At 40.5% G+C, this 20,369-nt stretch overlaps 2 protein-coding genes across 3 annotated transcripts in view; both read right to left on the bottom strand.

Annotated features, from left to right (window-relative positions):
• The window catches only part of rabgap1l (RAB GTPase activating protein 1-like), a 61,725-nt gene extending 51,847 nt beyond the window's left edge, over window positions 1–9,878 (bottom strand). The window contains exons 1-7 of one of the 2 annotated variants that reach the window (XM_053855698.1): window positions 9,733–9,878; window positions 4,533–4,632; window positions 3,611–3,767; window positions 2,831–3,032; window positions 2,590–2,764; window positions 1,969–2,126; window positions 1,493–1,603 (exon numbers count right to left, since the gene is read on the bottom strand). In XM_053855698.1, coding sequence (XP_053711673.1) covers window positions 1,493–1,603; window positions 1,969–2,126; window positions 2,590–2,764; window positions 2,831–3,032; window positions 3,611–3,767; window positions 4,533–4,559 — 830 coding nt within the window. In that variant the 5' untranslated portion in view covers window positions 4,560–4,632; window positions 9,733–9,878. Of the gene's footprint in view, window positions 1–1,492; window positions 1,604–1,968; window positions 2,127–2,589; window positions 2,765–2,830; window positions 3,033–3,610; window positions 3,768–4,421; window positions 4,633–9,732 lie in introns of both variants that reach the window. The other variant, XM_053855688.1, reaches the window with a different exon arrangement.
• Window positions 9,879–10,062: 184 nt separating this feature from the next.
• Window positions 10,063–20,369, bottom strand: part of fam163ab (family with sequence similarity 163 member Ab) — a 30,129-nt gene continuing 19,822 nt past the window's right edge. Inside the window, exons 2-5 of the mRNA XM_053854193.1 lie at window positions 13,795–13,874; window positions 13,705–13,726; window positions 13,517–13,631; window positions 10,063–12,092 (exon numbers count right to left, since the gene is read on the bottom strand). Coding sequence (XP_053710168.1) covers window positions 11,694–12,092; window positions 13,517–13,609 — 492 coding nt within the window. The 5' untranslated portion in view covers window positions 13,610–13,631; window positions 13,705–13,726; window positions 13,795–13,874 and the 3' untranslated portion in view covers window positions 10,063–11,693. The remainder of the gene's footprint in view (window positions 12,093–13,516; window positions 13,632–13,704; window positions 13,727–13,794; window positions 13,875–20,369) is intronic.

Here is a 20,369-nt window from a genome sequence, read left to right as displayed (position 1 = left end):
GCATCCACAGTGAGAGCTTTGCTTCTCATGACAACACTGGTGTCATTAAAGGAGCTAAATTTATACCGGGATATATACAATGAAAGGATTGCATTCATAAAAAGTTATAGGTAATACCGCACAGCCTTAGTTTGACCTGAGGAAACACCATGTCTAAAATATAGCACCATGGAATCAACAATCCTGATATACTTTTGTTTTTACATTTGAAAACAAATTGCATTTCTGTGCATGTAAAGTACATCAATAAATACATGTATAAATTCACTTTACACCTGAGAATCTGATATAGCATAAACAGCAATCTCCACTAGTTTAGCAGAACCCATAACCCAGTAAAGATTGCAGAGTCAGGGAAACCAATAGTAGCTGAAAAAAACCAAATAAAAAACTATTAAAAATAGTTCATGAATGATGTGACCACAAAATAACAACACCTATGTCTTTGGTTTACTAGTATTTGAAATGCAATTTCTTTTTCACCAAATATGACCATGAAAAAAAAAAATCCGACTCATGTAAACATCACAAAATAATGCATTAAAATCTGCATTTGTTTGCAACAGTCAGTTTAGAAAGGTCTAGTGATATGGAGAAAATGTTTAGCACAGAATTATTTAAAATTCGGTCTCAAGTCAATTCTGGACCCATAAAGGAGAGGCTGTTCTTGCAATAAAGAAAACTAAAGTGTGTATCTGTCTGATCGAGAAATTAATAAGCAGTAAGGAAAAACAGGGTGAATAAACAGCGCAGTGAAGATTACCCACTTGTTTTGTGCAACCGTGCATTTGCAGCATTAAACACAGACCTGAGGGACTCCAGGAAGTATTTGGCTCAAATTCGGTATGTGGATAAAACAAAAGTGCCTTCATGAAATTATTTTTTAAGACACGATCTGTGTTAATAAACTGTGTTCTGAGATACCTACGGGTGAAAAGTTCCAGGTTATTGTAGTATTCCCCCTTTATTAACTCTGATATTCACCCATTGATTTTCAATGAGAAGAAATGGGGTTCACGTCCCGCTGAGAAGCCTCTTCTTGTGTCTGTTGTGGGAACTGTGCAGCATTATTGCCATCTGCTGTATGTTTGAGGTCATTACATTCTGAGTATTTTACCATACATACAAACATCGTCAGTTAAGCACCGGTTAGTCCTGTTCAGGGTTGCAGGGAGTGCTGTAGCCTACCCTAGCAGTCATTGGGCGAGAGACAGAATACACCCTGGACAGGTCGCCAGTCCATTGCAGGGCACACACACGCAAAATAAATTGATCAAGATCATGAATGAACAAAAGAGCCAGTGTGGTAGCAAATAAGAGGCGTGGCGGAGGTATGCGCTATCAGTGTCTTTCTGGTTTTCGGGGATATAATGTATGGGGGGGGTTCATAATGATGCATGAACTCCAGGAAATTCGAAATGTGAATTAAGAGATCAACAATATTTAGTACCAATGATTCTAATCTTGAGACATATTTGCATCTCCAGCTCACCTCTCAATGTCGAGTTTCTTGTTGCACATCTGCTGGACTGAAATAATGACCTTTTTCTGGACACTCTGTCGCAGCTTGAAATAGAACTTGTCTCTGTCCTTCGGAACTGAACTGTGGAGAGGAGTGAAGGAGAAGGAATACAATTCAGTTTGGGGTAGTCTAGGCAGCATTATGATACCAACATCATTAAAATGCTGATATATTTGGTATTACGGTCATTAATACACTGATTTATGTTTTTTTTTTTAAACAGTCAGACATTCAGCAGTTTTAACCATATGAATTGTGTCGTTTGTTGAAGACTATTTATTGTTTTGATTGACACCATTTCAAACATGTCCAACTTAAAACATGTCACTTACGCATTTAATTCAATCATATATATTCAAATATATATATATATATAAAACGCTGTGACAAAATCATTGAATAAGTCACTGAATTTGGATGCGTGTGTTCATGTGTAAACCTGGTACCTAAAGTTGCCTTTGCCATCATCCTCCTTAATCTCCAAGGAGACAGTGAAAGTATAAAGGTCACTGTCAGGAGGGCTGGGCAGCAACGAGTCCCTCATGTATGTCGGGCGGGACAATCGGCGGAAGGTTGTGGAAAAGCTGTACAAGATGCGGCTGACCTGGTTGAGGAGGTCTGAGTCAATGTATGGAAATCACAGATGACATGCAGACAATAATACACAACTAATATATTAGGGATGTAAGGGTGTAAGGAAGAAACAAATCTAACAAAGCTAATAAAATGAGACAACTTTGTTCGCATGTTAAACTGGAAACAGCAAACCTATATGGAAAAGCAACTACCGCATCTCCTGCCAATGCCATAGCTACATCAGTATATGACTATTTCAAAACGTTTTTTTTTCCCGACTTTTGATCTTGAAACATCCAGAATAATAATATTTAATTCTTTTTTCAACCTAGATATGAGAATGACCTATACTTAAATGACCTAAACACAGGGACAGGAGACACTTTTCATGCGGTTCAGGATCGCTGTTTAAATACTATATAAGGCGATATAAGGTAACCTTTAATAATTTAATAATTAGATGGTGTTTTTAAACTACCCGATTTACTCACAGCCTCCTTGATGTGACAGGAGAAAACATGAATCTGGAAGTCCTCTGAGCTTCGATAGCTCTCTGTGAAGGAAAAGCAGTCACTTTCAACAGAGCCATCTCTTCCTCGGGCGCAGAACAAGACTTTATAAATAGGGAAGGAAGCGATTTCGGTCCCAGTGCATTGATCCACAATCCTGCAGACAACAGTTCCAAAAAGTTAAAAGCGCATTCTCTTCTGCTGCAGCTGTCTCTCCACTGACCTAACAGAGCCTTCTGGTCCACAGGGGACATGCAGGATGATGGGAATAGGGATGGCACTTTCAGCTCGCAACGTCGTCATTGCACTTTGAGCTTCAGCTTCATTGCGAGGTGCCTTGACCCACGTGCAACCCAAATAAGAGAGCTTGTTGAACTGGACACTGTCCTCCTCTTGCATGGCAGATGTTGGACATGTGGATAATTCTGTAGACAACAAGTATTACAGATAGTTCACTCAACAAATCCCACGTCTGTCATGGAACCACAAGTAGCATCAAATATAATGTATTTTATTCGATGTCATTTTGTCACATATTTGAGCAATGATCTCTTTGTGCATACAACAAACAACTGGGAATGCTAGCACTACAATTGTAACAACGATTTCAAATGATAAGCAGGAGTTGTCACTCGATATTTAAGATGGAGCTTTCACTTGCCTTGAACAGGAAGTTGAACAATGAGAGCAGCTCATGAAATTCCACTGCTGATGTAGTTTTGAACGCCATCATAACAGTTTCCTCGACATTAAGTCAGCAGGGAAGCATTATGAAACCCTTCCAGCAGTTAAAATACACATTTCACTTTTAACCTTAGAGCGGGGCAAATGCTCAGATGAAACTGTCACATTGGTTTCAAATTTGCAATCGGATGGGAAAACAAACAAAAAAATTCAAGCAAAACCATTCTTACTGACATAAAATTTTGATTTGGCTCTCATTTCGGATACCAGAAGACTAAATTACTATCCTTGTTGTAGGACTAAAAGTATTCATGCCTACCTGCTGTTTGTGTCTCTTCAACTTTACTCTCCGTGATATTGTGCTTTTCCATTCTCTCCACATTGCTCTTCTCCACCTTAACCTCCTTGTCATCATCATCAACACCAAAGACTTCCTCCATGGCTTTCTCCAACTGTTCATTTCCATTCCAAGACATCTGAAAGGACCACATTGAAGAAGTGCAAAAATAGGGACTGAAAAAGCAGCTTGGTTCAAACTGCTACATTTCAGAATTAAACAAAGACCTGAGACACAGACTAAATGAACTCAAAGAGCAGGCAGCTCCACAATTAAAGGGGTCCGATTATGCTTTTCCGTGTTTTAAAGCCAACTCTTCCGATCTTCCGAAATATTTCAAAGCTTGTTTCACCCCTGGACTTGCACGAAACGAACTAATGCTCAATCAAGGATGCCGCTGGATCTGATGTTTTTGTCCCTTTTTGGAGTTGCTGTCAATGATGTGAATATATGATTTAAGGCAGTCTTTGCTGACGTTGGAGACAGATTCTAGAAATGCAGAGAACACAAAAGAAGACAAAAAATTTTCTGCTGCAGAACTGCCGGTGTATTACTGTTTGAACTTCTGCCAATTTATGAGATTTCTTCTCATTGACTAGTTACAGTTTGTGTGCTAATCCAAAAAAAAACAAAAAAAAAACACTATGCTGGGACTTAATGCCTTACATGTTCAGAGTATGTACATTAGGACTTATGCAGAACTGCTGGCAGAGCCTTTGATGCTGGAGAAGCACAGGTGAAATATTCACAACTGGAGCAGACATTAACATTAACTGATACGTATCAACAGTACTTTTAGCCTTGGTTTCCCTTCAGAGGCTTGAGGTGACCCTGTAGCACTTGGCTGGACCAACACAAACTCTTCACTGGTGACGGTGGTGACGGACTCTGTGGAGCTACTGACTTTGCGCAGCAAGGAACTGTCGTCCATGGCTGGCTGGTTCACTCAGAGGTTGGGAAGGAGGACAAGGGCTGAACCCCCTGCCTCTTCACCCCACCCAGCTCTGGAAGAAAAGACAAAAAGGTTTCGGTGAATTCTTTCAATCAATTTTAAACGACACAAGTCGTACTAAGTTATCACTGTCAGTGCCAGAACTAATTATCAAATTATCACTCTTCAAAACATTACAACCTCCATGTCCATCTGCATTCTGTTTACAAAACTGGCCAAGCAAATTGGTGTTTGCTGCATCACAGTTTGTGCTAAACAGTCATCACTAAATCACCCCACCTGCCATTGAATTAAGAGCTGAGGGCTGTTGATAAATTGACGACAAATCCCTGTCGCACAAAATTTAAATATCTCCTGAGCATTTAATGGTGTGTTTAACAGACCGCTCTCAGAGTATCAACAGAAATGTAGAAATGTTAAGACATTTCTTTTAAAAAGAAAAACTAAAATATTACATGGTCCTAAGAAGGGTTGCTCAGATGCCAATCACCGATACCGATCACATGGATTGACAATGAATTTGTAATTAAAATGATGAGGCCTTATGTGCACATGACGTGAAAAAATACCATTAAATCACTTCAATTCAGACATATTTTATACACCTCTTCAACAAGGAAAAAAACTATGAATAACTTAATAACTAATAACTAAGCAACTATTCTGTCTAAAAGGACAGAGAGACAGAGAGCACAGCACTTATGAAAGGTGGCAGACCAACTGCACCCGACTCCAAAATGGCAACAGATTCGGTCGTTTCCGTCTCCGCGTAAACAACAGCTTAGAAGGGCTGGTCATCTATCAGACTCGGATCCGTGGGTGTTGTGCAGGTGTTAGCTGCACTAACAGCCTGCTGCTGAGGAACCAGGGGTCTCACTTTCATGAGCCCCTAAAACTCTCCATGCGCCGTCAAGTGCTGGTGCTTTAAATGGCGTATTAAATTTTCATGCGCTTCGTTGCGAACATTTTTCTGTGCATGTGCTGCAGGATGTGAACTTTAAATGACAGATTGAAAGAACCTCCACAGCAGACATGCTGCTGCTGAGTGAAAAGTGAATAGGGATGACCAGACGCATCACCATCAGCGGGGCTTCATCAGAGCACTGGCTGTAGTTGGTTGTTGTGATCGGCAATGGCAGGTAGTGATTGGCATTCACTGATCACGCTGAAATCGGCCGATTGTGATCGGTGACCGATCGGAGCATCCCCAGTCATAAGTAATCAAACCTTTCGCTGTGATACTAATATTTAACTCATACGCTGTCCATTTCTTCTGATACTCCTTTCGAGTGCAGCTGTGGTTAATTGTACATTAGGAAACGCACACACCTGTTATTGGACACCTCACAGCACTCAGTGCATGTCAGAGCAAATGAGAACCATGAGGTGGAAGGAAGACAGAAACAGAATTGTGGGAAGGCACAGATCTAGCCATGGTTACAAAAAAATCAGTTGCACTCAAGGTTCCTAAGAGCACAGTGGCCTCCATAACCCTCAAATGGAAGACTCTCCGTAGATCTGGCCGTCTAGCCAAACTGAGCAATCGAGGGAGAAGAGCACTGGTGAGAAAGGTAAAGAAAAACCCAAAGATCACTGTGGCCAAGCTTAAGGGATGCGGTGAGGAGGTGTGTGAAAGTTCCAAAAAAGTCAACAATCAATGCAGCCCTCCACCAATTGGGGCTTTATGGCAGAGTGACTCAATGGAAGCCTCTCCCCAGCACAGTGGATAGACTTCAAAATGGCTGTCCATTTTGGCAGTGGCAGTGAACAAGCAGGTCCCATTGATATTTGTGGAGCATAACTTGTGTTACAATTCAAACCATGACAACCACATTATCCATGTCAACAATTCAGGGGGACATGTCAAAAATTTAACAGAATCTGAGAGACAGGAACACTTGTTGGATAACAATCCCTCAAACAGAAGACCTGCCATGAAGGGTGGGGCACCATCCGGGCTAATGGAGAAAAAACAAAAACAATGATGTAAATGATCACATGTCTCAAGCAAGCATACTTCTAATGCAAGTGCAACTGTAAATACTGGTTTAAAGATATTTTACACAAATCGCTTATTGGTAACAGTGTACTCCACGGAGAACATTTTTACACACTCATTGCACTGGAGCAGTAAGCAATAGATACAAAAGACAGTTGTTCACTCACAACGGGAAACAGCATTGCAGCACAAGTAAATAGAAGGACAGAGGAGGAGATGGAGGGGGGATTTGACCATGTGGTCAAATCACACTCATTTGATTAGACTGGTGTGAATCAGACAAGCTCACTCTTGTTTCTGTGAAGGATCAAAACTGCAAATAGGACAAAAACCTATCAGCATTGTAACATGCACAGAGAGTTATTTTCTACCGCAATCACAAGACAAACTATGAAAAGAGCAGAGGTCTTGAAGAACACATAACTGAAATGTTGTCTTATTTTCCTGAATGGACATTTGAACTTAGGCTTTTATATCCACAGTATAGTCAACGGGCAAAATTATACTAACATATGCAAAACAAACTATTTTTGACCATCAGTCAACTTTTAGGATGGCAACAAAGCATCATATAATTCCTATCAATGCCCAAAAAATTAGCAGAGCACACCAAAATAATTTTCAAAAAAAGAGGATCAGATAATGCCCCATACAAATCAGTGCGATCGGTAGTCATCAGCTTGTGTGACCGCAATAGTTTCAATGTGTTCAATGTGAACGTGAGGTGAATTTAGCAATTTGTAGAATTCACATAGAGGAATGGAAAATGTGTTAAATCAAAGAAAAGTCTTAACTGTATAAATTGATTAAATACATTTTAAACTGAATAATAATGTATTATATCCAAAATATATGTCTAGAATTTAAACAAGTTATCTACAAGTTAAACTGACCCTGTTCCGAGTTGATAATGAAGTCACATTACATAGTTAGGCCGCTGGACATCAAAGACACAACTGTTATTTTATCGTTATTTATTATTTCTCAAACTGATTGAGGGACCTCACGAATCTGTATATTGTGAGACATGCATTTTGTCCACTTGAGGCCACTGTAGCGTTACCTGCCTGTGTTGTTGAGGTTAAAAATGAATGACGAACACATTTCTTTGACTGACTAGACAGTTAATTCTCTCAATATCTCCACTTGACCAGCATGTAGTCTCCGAAAACGGTTCTGGTATGCGTCACGCCTCCATTCCTAATTCACACACTGAATGAGAGAGACCTGAGGGCCTCCTGTCTACATTATCAGCCTATTATATATATAATGGAACATGCTGTTTCTTTTTTAATTATTATTATTATTATCTAATTGTTAGTATGTAAAAAGCAAAGTCTAAAATAAAATACATTCAATCATCTAAACATTAACCTTCTTTGACTAGCATGTATGTAACTATGTTCTCAACTATTTATGCAACATTTAAAAATAAAATAAAATAAAATAAACACATAACCACATTGGATATTCTGTATTATTCTGTATTGCGCCAAGCATTGGGCCGCAACTTTTCAATATGGTGCATCCCTACTAAAATACATTATTATCTGTTAGTAATAGTAGATCGGCTGATATCAACGCGACTGGTGAATGGCGATCACCATCTGTCATTGCTGATAACAAAAACTGATGCGCATGTGTGACAGCCGGCACTCTGATGAAGTCCCGCTGGTTCTGATGCGTCTGCTCCTCCCTACTTGCTGCTCAGTCAGCAGCAGCATGTCTGCTGTGGAGGTTCTTTCAATCTGTTATTTAACGCTTGCATCCTGCAGCACATGCATGCGAAAATGGTTTGCAAGGAAGCGCATTAAAATTAAATACGGCATCAGCACTTGACGGAGCACAGAGAGTTTTCGGGGGTCATAAAAACAGCAGGTTTGCTCAGCTACCAGGTCCGCAGGTCCGAGCATGACATTCGGAATGCTAAGGAAATTGCACAAAAAATAATTATTAATTTTCACGATCCTGATCGGAGTATCCCTAGCTAGTAGTGCTTTTGTAAATAAAGTCCTGACAACTGAAACCTGCAATTGGTTTATGAGACATAAAATTCAACTCAGTACAGTACATTCAGAGTGATTGTCAAACGAGTAAATGCGCACTACACATAAGCAGTCTGTCAGAGCCTGTGAACAGAGCTATTCGGGTCAACATTACAAAAATGTTTTAAGTGCAATGTCAGCCTCACGCCAACACGGTGCAGTCCTATTTTTAGATTATTTTTTGCTTCATATTCAGCAGGGTGATGGTTATCAAAACAAAAGGTACCAAACACGCCTGACAAAGTGGCAAGGGAAACCTGTTTCATTAGTTCAACACATAGAGGTCAGACATATTCTTTCTCGCACTGAAGCTATTGCATACTCTCGTTCAATGTCAATTAAAGTGCCATACCAGAAATTTCGAATCAGAGAGTCTGTCGGTTGATTTTACCTTTAAATGACATCGAAGATCCTGGGTGTCCAGTGAATGTGCTAACTAATTTGTTCAGCATTGTTTCTTGCATCCCATCTGGATAATCCAACCAACATGGACAAGTTTGCACATCTCCTACATTACTATTCAGATAATACAATTCAGCATGAAGAATAGCCTACACTTGTTAAGAGTAAACATCAACCCACTTGGTTAATGACAGGGCTTCAATGATCTTCAGCATTAGAGCTTCGTTGCAACATAATCATTGAACAGGCTGAGATGTTTGTATTTGTGTCAGTGTTTTGTAAAAACTCGAACCACTTAACGGGCTTGAACAGGACCAGACGGACGCAGACGTTAACGCAATTGATGGTGGTTTCTTAGTACAACTGGGTAAGCTAAAGTAACTAGCATCAAGCTAAGAGAACGATGAACACTTCCCGCGTTGTTATCGCTTTCATATATTTGAGAAAGTAACAAAAGCAAGTGAGCGCCTGCCAAAGCACAGTGAGCAACAGTGTCGGGTAAAGATACAGAAGAACGCTAACGCTTAAGTTCTGCTAACGCCAAACAGCTCGAAGTCCACAACAGTTGAACCTCTATTCGGAGGCGCTCCACCCCACCCACCTCTACTGGGAAAAAGCCAGGTCAGAACAAGCCGTGCGTTTTACAGAGAGAGGTAATTCACGTCCCAAATTATTTAAGTTTTTAGTATACAAGCTGTCAACTTACTTGTTTTCTTCGTGGCTGTTGGAACTCGCTTGCTGTCAGATGAGTTGCTGCAAAGATCGTATATAACAAACAAGATGAATCACTCAGTGCCACATTATCGCTATTTCCTGTTTCCGGCGCATGCGCATTAGACGTAGCTTCAATTTAGTTTTTTTTAGCGTTTTCTTTAATGACGTAATATTTATCATATTGTATGATAAACATCGCAATAGCGCGTAATAACAACTACAAAATAAAAGCCCCAATGACAGCAAAAGAAATCTTGTCTATCCGACGTAAAGCTCAAAATTGATGTTAATAACCACACATTAAGGCACTGCGACCATTTACATATCTTTATTTGTCCAAAGTCAGAACAACTAAATGTTTTATTTATAAGACTTTTTTTTATGAAACTCAATAACTCCATAAATAGCTTCGTGTGTCACTATTGAAATGCATACGCCAATAATTCAAATAGAAAAAGTGAGAAAAAAAAGAATAACTGTTCTTAAGAGATCCTACAATTAATGCATTTATCATGGAAGTAAAATTGATATTCCAGTGGTCTAACATTGTAATTAAAAATCGATGAGTTATGGATGTCATGTTTCCTTCATAAGAAGTGCAAATAGGTTTGTTAGGTTTATATTTGGACAGATGAGGCCTGAAAATGCCAGGGTAGTGCATGTGTCATGAAAACAATTACTACACAAAAAATCTTTTAACAGCGAGTAGACAAGTGGGTTGACAAAACAGCACACACCAGTGAATTTTTAAAACAGCAAAAATTAAACATGTTTGCCACAGTGCTTTTCTGATTTTTATTTACATTTGAATGATCTGGGCACGGGGTTGTTGGTGCAGAAAGACTGGTCACTTCAATTCCAGTTGTCTTAAGGGAGCTATTATTCTCACATGACTCAAACCACATGAAATATTTTCATTTGAAAAGGACATATATTACACATACATCTGTAAGGAATCAATTGGCTTAAGGTGGACATTTAAGATAACATTTTTTTTATATAGAAAAAGCTATCTTTTCCACCAGATATAAAGTTCAGAAAGGGGGGCTCCATTCATTCTTGTAATATCACTTCAATTTATTATAAAACAGAAATAAAAAATATTGATAGCCCTCATTGAATAGACACAGTTAACAGTCGGTATAAAGTCAGCACATTGTTTCTCCTGCATCATGTATACCAAAAACAAATTATTGACCGAAAGTATAGGACCACCCATCATTGTTGTCTTAAATGATTGAATAGGACGTTATTAATGCATCTACATCAATTCAAATTAGCTCACATAAAGAAGCTCAAGCGACACAGAAGGTGATCACACTTGTTTACAACAATGTAATTTGAAAACAGCTTGCAAAAAGAACTTATTTGGGAAAAAGAGTGGAGCATTTTCCTGTTATGAAATCATCCGGTCCTCTGGCCCAAAAGTAAAACAGTTACAAATTCTGTGGCTACGAAACCATCGGCTGGCTCATCTTTGATCTCATTCTCTTGCTACGTAGAAGTCCCCTAATACGTTTTTTCCTGTGAGCCCTTTGCAAAGATATAGGCAACGGATGCTGTTCAAATTCAATAATTCATTCCAAATCTGGCACCAGTTGGTTGGACAGAGAATTCAGGACCCCACATTCTGCTTATAAAACCAAGTGATTTTGCCAATCAAGTCTAGAAACTAACCAAAGCTAAAAGAAAGTAATTCATTTTACGCATGGTCTTGAACTTTTTTTTTTTTTTTTGCGGTGCGGGGAACAAAACAACATCCAAATTTAGTCTTTATAGTCTATACCTTTTATTTTGTTTAAGTTTGCTAAATATGTGGATTACCGTGTTTTAAAATACATGAAATAAATAAATAGGGAATGATCATTTAACAGATAACAAAACGTCACCAACATAAAAAGACAAACATTAGCGGTGGTGGTGCGGTGTGTCTTTGCAGGGATTCTTCAGAGGTCACACGTCTGTACTAATGGCTCGGGTGTTGGTGTAGAACTCAGGTTGTTGGCCACGCTGTGAATCCCTCACCAATGTGCTGCGGATTTCAGGGAGTGGCAGCGCCAGTGCCTGGTTCTCGTAGTGAGTCGGCATGTAGGTGATCCGTTCACCACCATTACGGATCTCATCACTGGTCCTGATGTAAAAAGGGGAGTCGTAAGGGGAGCAGGTGGGGCAGTAGGTGTGGCGGCCTCCTGGGAGTTTCGCAGGGTTGGAGGAGGGATGCAACTCGGGCGAGGACAAGGACAGTGGAATGACCATTGTCCCACCCAATCCCGAGTCGCTGCAGGCGTTGCAAGCAAAGTGCTGCTGAGAAAGGGAGCCCGAGTCAGATCCATTGTTCTTGCAACAGTAGTACTGCAGGAAAAAAACAAAACTTTCATGAGAAGTTGAAAACAGTCAAAAGCCAGCTCACATTGTCTTATTCTCTGGATGGCAAGTTGTCAGCAAGCCTTGATTATAACATTCTTAAACACTGATGCGAGAGCTTTTGACTGTCACCAGTTTTGAGTTTTTTCTACTTTGTTGTTCTCTGTCTGTGCCACAAACGTGAAACAGAAAAAACGTTCACAAAAAGAGAGATAATTTGATATGTGTCATTAGGGACACGTGCAGAGGTTAGTTAAATGATAACTTGTTTCTCAGCACAAATCGAATGTGGAACAGAAATCCACCCACTCTGTATTCCAAATACACTAGAGATGGCTACCTTGGGGTGAAGACAGGAATGTCTGTTTTTTCTGGAGCTCCCAGAAGGTCTTGTGTCGGCGACTCCAAACGTGGGCATGCACGTGTGTGATGGTGTGTATCTGGTACGAGGAATGCCCTTGATCCAGCATTTATTTAATGTGTTTGTACTTTGAACAATTTGATGCTATGCGATGCTAAGTGATGCTAAGCGATAAGACGACGCTGTGCTAATGTGGAATAAACCGAAGCTTCCATCCCACTGCTTCTGTTGTTCCTTCTGCCCCCGACTCGACGCCCTGAGAGATGTATAAAGAGTTGGCCCCACTACATTGTCTGTGTGTGCATGCTGTCTTGTATTTTATGTTAGACTCTCCACGAGTACATACTTTTTCGTGTTTTTAGTCCTTTTTTTGGTCCTTGTTTTTTCTCTGCCTCAGATGTATTCTATCGGTTCCATTCATGTGTCCGTGGTTCTCCATTACGTCTGATTTATGTCACTAAGGTTGCACTCTGCACAGTGCCTGATAACAGTGGCACACATTTAGCGCTTTAACTTCAATGGTGGCAAGGAACAATCGAGACCTTGCACCCTGTTGTAGATGACACTTAGAAACATAATCGCCTGTTTATGTTTTACATATGCTATTTCATTACTTCAGCCAAGGAGGTTCTATCAATGTTTGTTATCAAAATAACTCAGCAAGTTACAAATTGATTTCGGTGTTGTTCCAGATTACCATCTGGATCATGTGACTCCAAACTGCCACAAATATCTTTTCCCCGTGTAGCATGAGCTTGACAGATTTTCATATTCACTTTCAACCAGGTTCTGGGAGACTAGTGGCACTTACTGGTTGACTGATTTCACTTGAAATTGACAGTTAATGATGTTATTTTCTCTATTTTTTCTTAGAATCACAACAATTGCAACATTCCCACACACAGTCTCACCTATGGACAATTTAGATCAGTCGATGAACCAGCTTTTGGGAGGAGACCAGACTGCCCACAGTAATCCCACGCAAGCACGGGAAATTATAACAACATGCAGACTTGACTTTGTTACACCAGTGTAAGTTAGAGTGTAGTACCTGGAGTCGACAGTAGCAGAGCACAGCGATGATACACAGTAGTATCACTGTGGCCAGTATTCCCCCAGTTATGACAACAGTTCCAGCTGTCATCCGACCAGCTCTCCATCCAACTCTGCAAAAAATAATAGCTGCATCAGACACGAAGGTGAAATCATAGAGCTATTCCCCCTGAAATCTGCACTTACATTCAACAAAGTTGCTTAACACCTGCAGGGAAAAGTAGCAAAAATGAATCCAGGATGGTTTTAGTGTGAGAGGGTTGATGAACGACTTACATCAGAAGAGTGTTTGAAAGGAAATTAAGATGTACTCTGAGGATGAGGTCTTGCCACAGGGCTGGATTAAATGTACAAGTCTGGAGAGAGAGAGAGCACACATTAAACCGAATAGGCAAGTTCACTGACTGCCAAAAATATGTTCATCATGACACTGTACTGCATGTCATTTAGCAGATGCTCTGAACTAAAAACCCATGGACTTAAACAAGGCTTAAAATGTAGCTTTACTCCATGAAGAGACTTTAGTGGGCTATTCTCATCATCGCAAACTTGAGTCATAAAAAAGCACATTTTGTTTTCTCAGTTATATAATTAATAACCTTGTGGTCATGTTTTAAGGCAAGCACATAACGAGTACAGTTCACATTTAGGAAATCATTTTTTAGTTCATTAAAATATATTTTCTAATTTTTTTCTGTCTATAGTGGTTCTGTGTACTGTGGAAAATATCTATGCACTTCTTGAGTATTTACTTTTACCCATTGCATTTACACACCAAATGTGACTAAAACTAATTTCTGCAGTTTTAAATTGTTTCACCTGAGGATGAAAACAAAATCCATTACTTTTAGGTGGTACTAAATGGCATAACAAACTAAACTTAAGAGTTTTGTATTTGTCAATGCTGGAAGTATTTGTAGTTCTCTATTTATGTCTTTACAAAACACACAAATAATAAGGAGGAAGGAAATCAAAACAATATAATTCCATTATCATCAATCCCTTGTCTTAAGTTAATATCTTGATATCTTTATGTGCACAAACACATATAAACATATGAGGTGTAGGCACTTTTAGAAAAGTAATTTGTGAATAATAGAATTAATGAGAAAACCTTCCAGCCACAAATCCGGTTTTAGCGGGTCAAAATGTCCAGTTTTCTGCCCATTTTGACCACAGATGGCCACAGTAATGTGCATTGTAGGGAAGAACACATCCACATCCTGTTTTTTTTTTTTTTTTTTTAAGCACAGACCGATCTGTGCTGCGCCCACGTGGCTCATGTTGAACACACCCAGTGCATTCTACTGGCTAAGTCTGCTTACTATGTATTTCAGTCACGTGACTGCATACGGGTTTTCGTCTCATTGAACTGGGGGTACCTTAATGATTCCAAAGTCACAAACGAACAAAGAGAGCTAACACATAACCTCCATCAACAAAACAAACTACATTTAAAACTTAATAAAAATGACATGAAATTCAAGACAGTGTCGAGGGATCCATTAAATATAAGGAGAAAACAAGTTACACTGGAGTTGTATTCAATATTTCTCTAAACAGGCAGAAGTCACATAAGTAAAGATAAACATTGACTTAATTACTACCGAATTCACGCTGTTTATTGAATGTTGTACAGAATATATTTCAAATTCATTGGGTGTCTATGTGGTCACCAGTATCCGCCAGTAGATGCCAGTAAAGACATGCGTAGCGCAAGCGCCATAGACGTTCTCCCCTTTAATGTTGGAAATGTAATGTGCCATTCATCACACACACAAAAAAAAGAATCAACTCGAGTGGTTGTCTTTCATCGTTGACATCCATCAACTTACACAAGGCTCAATAATGCTGCAAACACAAACACTGCTGAAAACACACCTTGACAGCCTGAGATCACAAAGTCTGTCAACGTACATCCTGGAGTCCTGTCATGTTCTTGCCTGCTTTAAGTCCTCCACTATCATCCCTGTTCCCAAGAAGGCCAGGATCACAGGACTGAATGACTACAGACCGGTGGCACTGACGTCTGTGGTCATGAAGTCCTTTGAGCGCCTGGTTCTCTCTCACCTGAAATCTATCACTGCTCCCTTCCAGGACTCAATGCAGTTTGCCTACAGAGCCAACAGATATGTAGATGATGTAGTAAACCAGGCCCTTCATTTTGTTCTGGACCATCTGGATTCCCCAGGAACCTAGGCCTGTGGACTCAACACAATTCTCCCAGCTCTGATTGAAGACAAGCTTCGCCAGCTCAATGTGCCTGACCGCTTATGCAGGTGGATTACAGACTTCCTGAATAGCCGCAGTCAGTCCGTGAAGCTGGGGACGACTGTGTCCGACACTCAGACCCTCAACATCAGGCTGTGTTCTCTCTCAATGGCTCTTCTCCCTGTACACCAACTGCTGCACCTCCAGCCAACGTTCCATAAAGATGAAGTTTGCGGATGACACCACATCATCGGGCTCATCTCAAATGGAGATGAGTCGGCTTACAGGAGGGAGGTGGAGCGGCTGGTGTCCTGGTGCAGCCACAACAACCTGGAGCTCAACGCCCAGAAGACAGTGGAGATGGTCATGGACTTCAAGAGAATCACAGCTCCTCCGTCCCCTCTCATGTGGGCCTTTTCTCATCGTGGACTCCTTCTGCTTCCTGGGAACCACTATCACTGAGGACCTCAAATGGGAGCTGACCATCAGGTGCCTCATCAAAAAGGCCCAGCAGAGAATGTTCTTCTTGTGGAAATTACGAAAACTATGACTGCTGATGAAGTTGCTGGTGGAGTTCTACACGGCCATCATCCAGTCCATCCTCGCCTCCTCTATCACCGTCTGGTACAACAGCGCCACCTCCAGGGACAAGAGCAGACTGCAGCGCATCGTACGTTCTGCTGAGAAGGTGATCGGTTGCAGCCTGCCACCTCTTCAGGACCTGTATGTCTCCAGGACCCAGAGACGTGCAGGTCAGATCAGAGCCGACCCTTCTCACCCTGGTCATGGACTGTTTGTTCCTCTTCCCTCTGGCAGGAGGCTACGGTCCATCCAGACCAGAACCTCCCGTCACAGGAACAGCTTCTTCTCCTCGGCCGTCAGACTATTGAATTTGTGATCAGACTTTGTTGTTTGTGGGCTATTTTAATAATAATAATAATAATCTATTATTATTATTATTATTATTATTATTATGTTTTTGTTCATGACTGCACGTTATTCTGCAGCAATAACATCCTCCCACATGCGTACATGCATGTACATTTCAGGGTGCTCAAGCCAGAAGAAAGGGCACACATTGCAAAAAAATATTATAGTTATTGTCAATGAAATAAGAACCTAATAAAACATCAATGCTCCAGCTGAAGCCACCGCGTTTACCCGGATTGAAAAGGGCATGGCAGGCTTGTGAGCACTCCAGTGCAGGTTGGGGAGCAATCCATAAAAGAACTTAAATAAATTCCCTGTCAAATACCAAAATACATTCATTCAAGGTCACCATACAAACATGTTTACAGCAGAATACTTAAAAACACAACAGTAACAGTTAAAATAAGGAGAGAAAGAAACACATTTAATCATCAACAAAAATAGCAGCTACAATAAGGAATGAAAACAACTAAATACTACATAAAGTAATTAAAGCTACAGTACTGTATGTGTGCATGTGCTTGTTAAACTACTCAAATAAAACTTAAATATTTACTACACATCAGCATCATTTTGAAAAACAACTAGCTATTCTGCTTAAGGACAGCAGATGAACAGAGACAGAAAATATCTAATGTATCCCAACTCACAGCTGAAATGCAATTTGTCTAATCCTGTTATCTGTCTTTTCCTCTGTCTGTTTTCTTGTTTTCTCTCTCAACATATCTGGCTGAAACAGCAACTCTGTGCATGTTGGTTGTGTGTATGAGGGAAGTGCAGTTCATTGAAACCCAAGATCACAGGATGTAACCTTGGCTCTACAAATGTGTGTGACACACTCAAATGGGCTTTGCTATGGGTATTACTTCTGAGGCATATGGGAATAATGATATTTTCCTTATAATTATATGAATCATAGTGTCTTTTTACATCAAATAAAATACACTATAATGCTTTACCAAATGAGAGCTTGAATCAAACAGATGCAGTTACATTGGGTAAGGTAACCTCAATTTGACCCTGTATGCATGGATAATGCATAAAAGATGGACTGAAAGCATATAAAAAGGGCGAGGGTCTTCTCACTACACCACGTGTCTCACTACACCACTAAGGCTAAGTCAGGCATAGTTGCTGACCGAGATCTCTGTTAGGGATAACTTAGACTCATCTGTCAGGGAATAAATTCTTTTTGATTTTAACTTGTGGGTTTTTGGTAGTCACTCTCACGATTATACGGACGCGTGGAAGATACACTGAAGGTGTGAGCCCACCTCACATAATCTTCAATTCAACTAATTCAGAGAAAGCTAGTGAAATTGTTCAAGGGCATGCTTTTTTAGAACCAGGGTTAGGCCTGCAAATTTTGATTCACACTTGTGTCTGATTTAATCTTCAATTAATTTCCATTCGCATGTAAATGACAAACCGACTGGAGTTTCACGCTCCCAAGCGGCGCAGCAAGCCACTACTTTCTGCGTTCCCATGATGCTCATGGCTTCACCTTCAGCCAGTCATGAACAGTGTTGGGACTAACACGTTATTAAGTAACGCGTTATTGGAACTAGGTAATCTTTTGTAGAGTGCCATAACGCATTCCTTTGCCAAATTTACCAACGCGTTTATCATTACTGTGATTTAACCATGCTCTTTGCTTCATATTCACAACTAAAAAGTTTAAAAAGCACGCTCCATCGTACGCATCAAAAGCTTCCCAGGTGGACATGAGGCCCGCATCAGTCACGTGACGCAGCGCCGGGCATTTGAAAACAATAATGGCTGCGATCAATGACGGTCCAGGTGTGGGATTCCCATTGTGGATATATTCTCATTATGTTTCCATTTTAGCTGTAAAAGACCAGAGGAATATTGTAGTGGCGGCAAGCTATTTGGAGGCTCGGTAACACGTCCAAAACTAGCATTTCCAATCTGGTGAAACATCTTCAGAAAGCGCACGTGTCGACCAAGCTTGTGGGAAAAGAGACCGAAGCAGACGCTGCAAAGTTTCGCTGGTCTGACACCACAGGAGAAGCCACTGCAGCCACGTAGCAGAAGCTTTACTTGGGAGCCCCAGTTGCACAGGCTTTATCTCAGAAGCACTTGAACATACTAGTGGCAGCGAGGTATGTTGTGGAAGATATGCTACCTATTGCAGCTGTGGAGTCACTGCAGTTCATGTTTCCAGTTGGTATAGTTGTGTTGCTGTTGAGATGATCATCAGCATCGGTTTGGCACTATTGTTTATTCTTGCTACCGCTGAGTGTTCTGTGAAAGAGATGATTATTTTGCACTGCTAAAAGTATAGTTCCTAATCTAAATGATCACAATAAATATGGCCATGAAAAGTTTCAATATTGTCATTCGTTCACCTGCCATTGCACCTTTAGGTCACTAAGCGGCGACTTTGTAATCTTTTAACACTTGAAGTGGGTTAGAGCTTAAATAATGAAATTATCAAATAATGATAATTCTGTCCCAATGTTGCTGGTTCCTGACCCAGCCCGATGACTGGCACTGTTCCAAGATGATTATGTTATGTAAGTTACTTTTCTAGTAACTAGTAACTGTAACTAACTTACTAATTTAAAGTAACTTGCCCAACATTGGTGAGGAAGTACCTTGTAGTCATGGGTTTTACTCGTGACATGAACGCGGTACTGATTGCATCGCTTGGCAACAGAAACTGAAGGAATATGGATGACAAACCGGGAAGTAGTTACGAGAAGTAGCCCACCAAACAGTCTCGAAACAAACTTGTTCAGAAAAAGAGGCTCGGATTCGGTTGTGTGGCTGTATTTTGGACTCAAAGCGGATGACAAGCATCAGTCTCAAGTGATTTGCAAGAAGTGTTTTTCACTTGTCACAGCACTGCAAGTTAACACCACAAGTTAGGAATGCTCTGATCGATCGGTCACCAATCGTGATCGGCAGATAGCGTGACCGGTGAATTTTGATTACAAATTCAATGTCAATCCATGTGATCGGGATCACTCTGAGTGATTGGTATCGGTGATCGGCAGCAAAAACCCTGATCAGAGCATCCCTACCACAAATCTTTATCAGCACCTCAAACGTCATATGTCTGGTGCTGCAACTATGTGGCTATGGCTTTTCCTGTGTCGTTGGTCTGGGCTCCTTATTGATAGAGTCTTTCGTTGGTGAGCTGACCATTGATAACAGAGATCCTACGTTCTGAGACCGAACAATCTTAGTTCAGCAGATCAGAGGTGGACAACCAGCGTGTCTGGTTTTCTTGCCGGCTTTGGTTAACTGGCTTCTTGGTGTAGATGCTGGTGTCACTGCATGATCTGGTCCGCCAGCATGATGAGGTCCAGCGGAAATCTTGGTGCGTTTATTGGTGAGCCCATGTGCAACATGGTTATATTGAGCAAATTTATGATTTTTTTTTTTTATTATTATTAAAGTGGCCAGCATTTGTAACATTTTAATCTGTAAATTGTATGTTTTTATGATATTCTAGTTTTCATTAGTACAGCATTATTGGATCAATAATAATTTCAAGCTCCCCCAATACATCTGACCCGCACAATACATTGCTTCCGATACATTACAGAGTGAGAAACATTTCTCCTTACATTTATTTCATATAGATTTAAAAGGAGCAGGAGTGAGGACTGTCCCTTTATACACTTTCGCTGAACAAGGTTAATGCAGTGACGGACCAGATCAGGCTGCGATGGATTCGACAG

This window comes from Synchiropus splendidus, chromosome 1 (assembly GCF_027744825.2).
Source record: "Synchiropus splendidus isolate RoL2022-P1 chromosome 1, RoL_Sspl_1.0, whole genome shotgun sequence".
NCBI classification, from domain to species: Eukaryota; Metazoa; Chordata; class Actinopteri; order Syngnathiformes; family Callionymidae; genus Synchiropus; species Synchiropus splendidus.
This window is presented reverse-complemented; position numbering and strand designations above follow the sequence as displayed.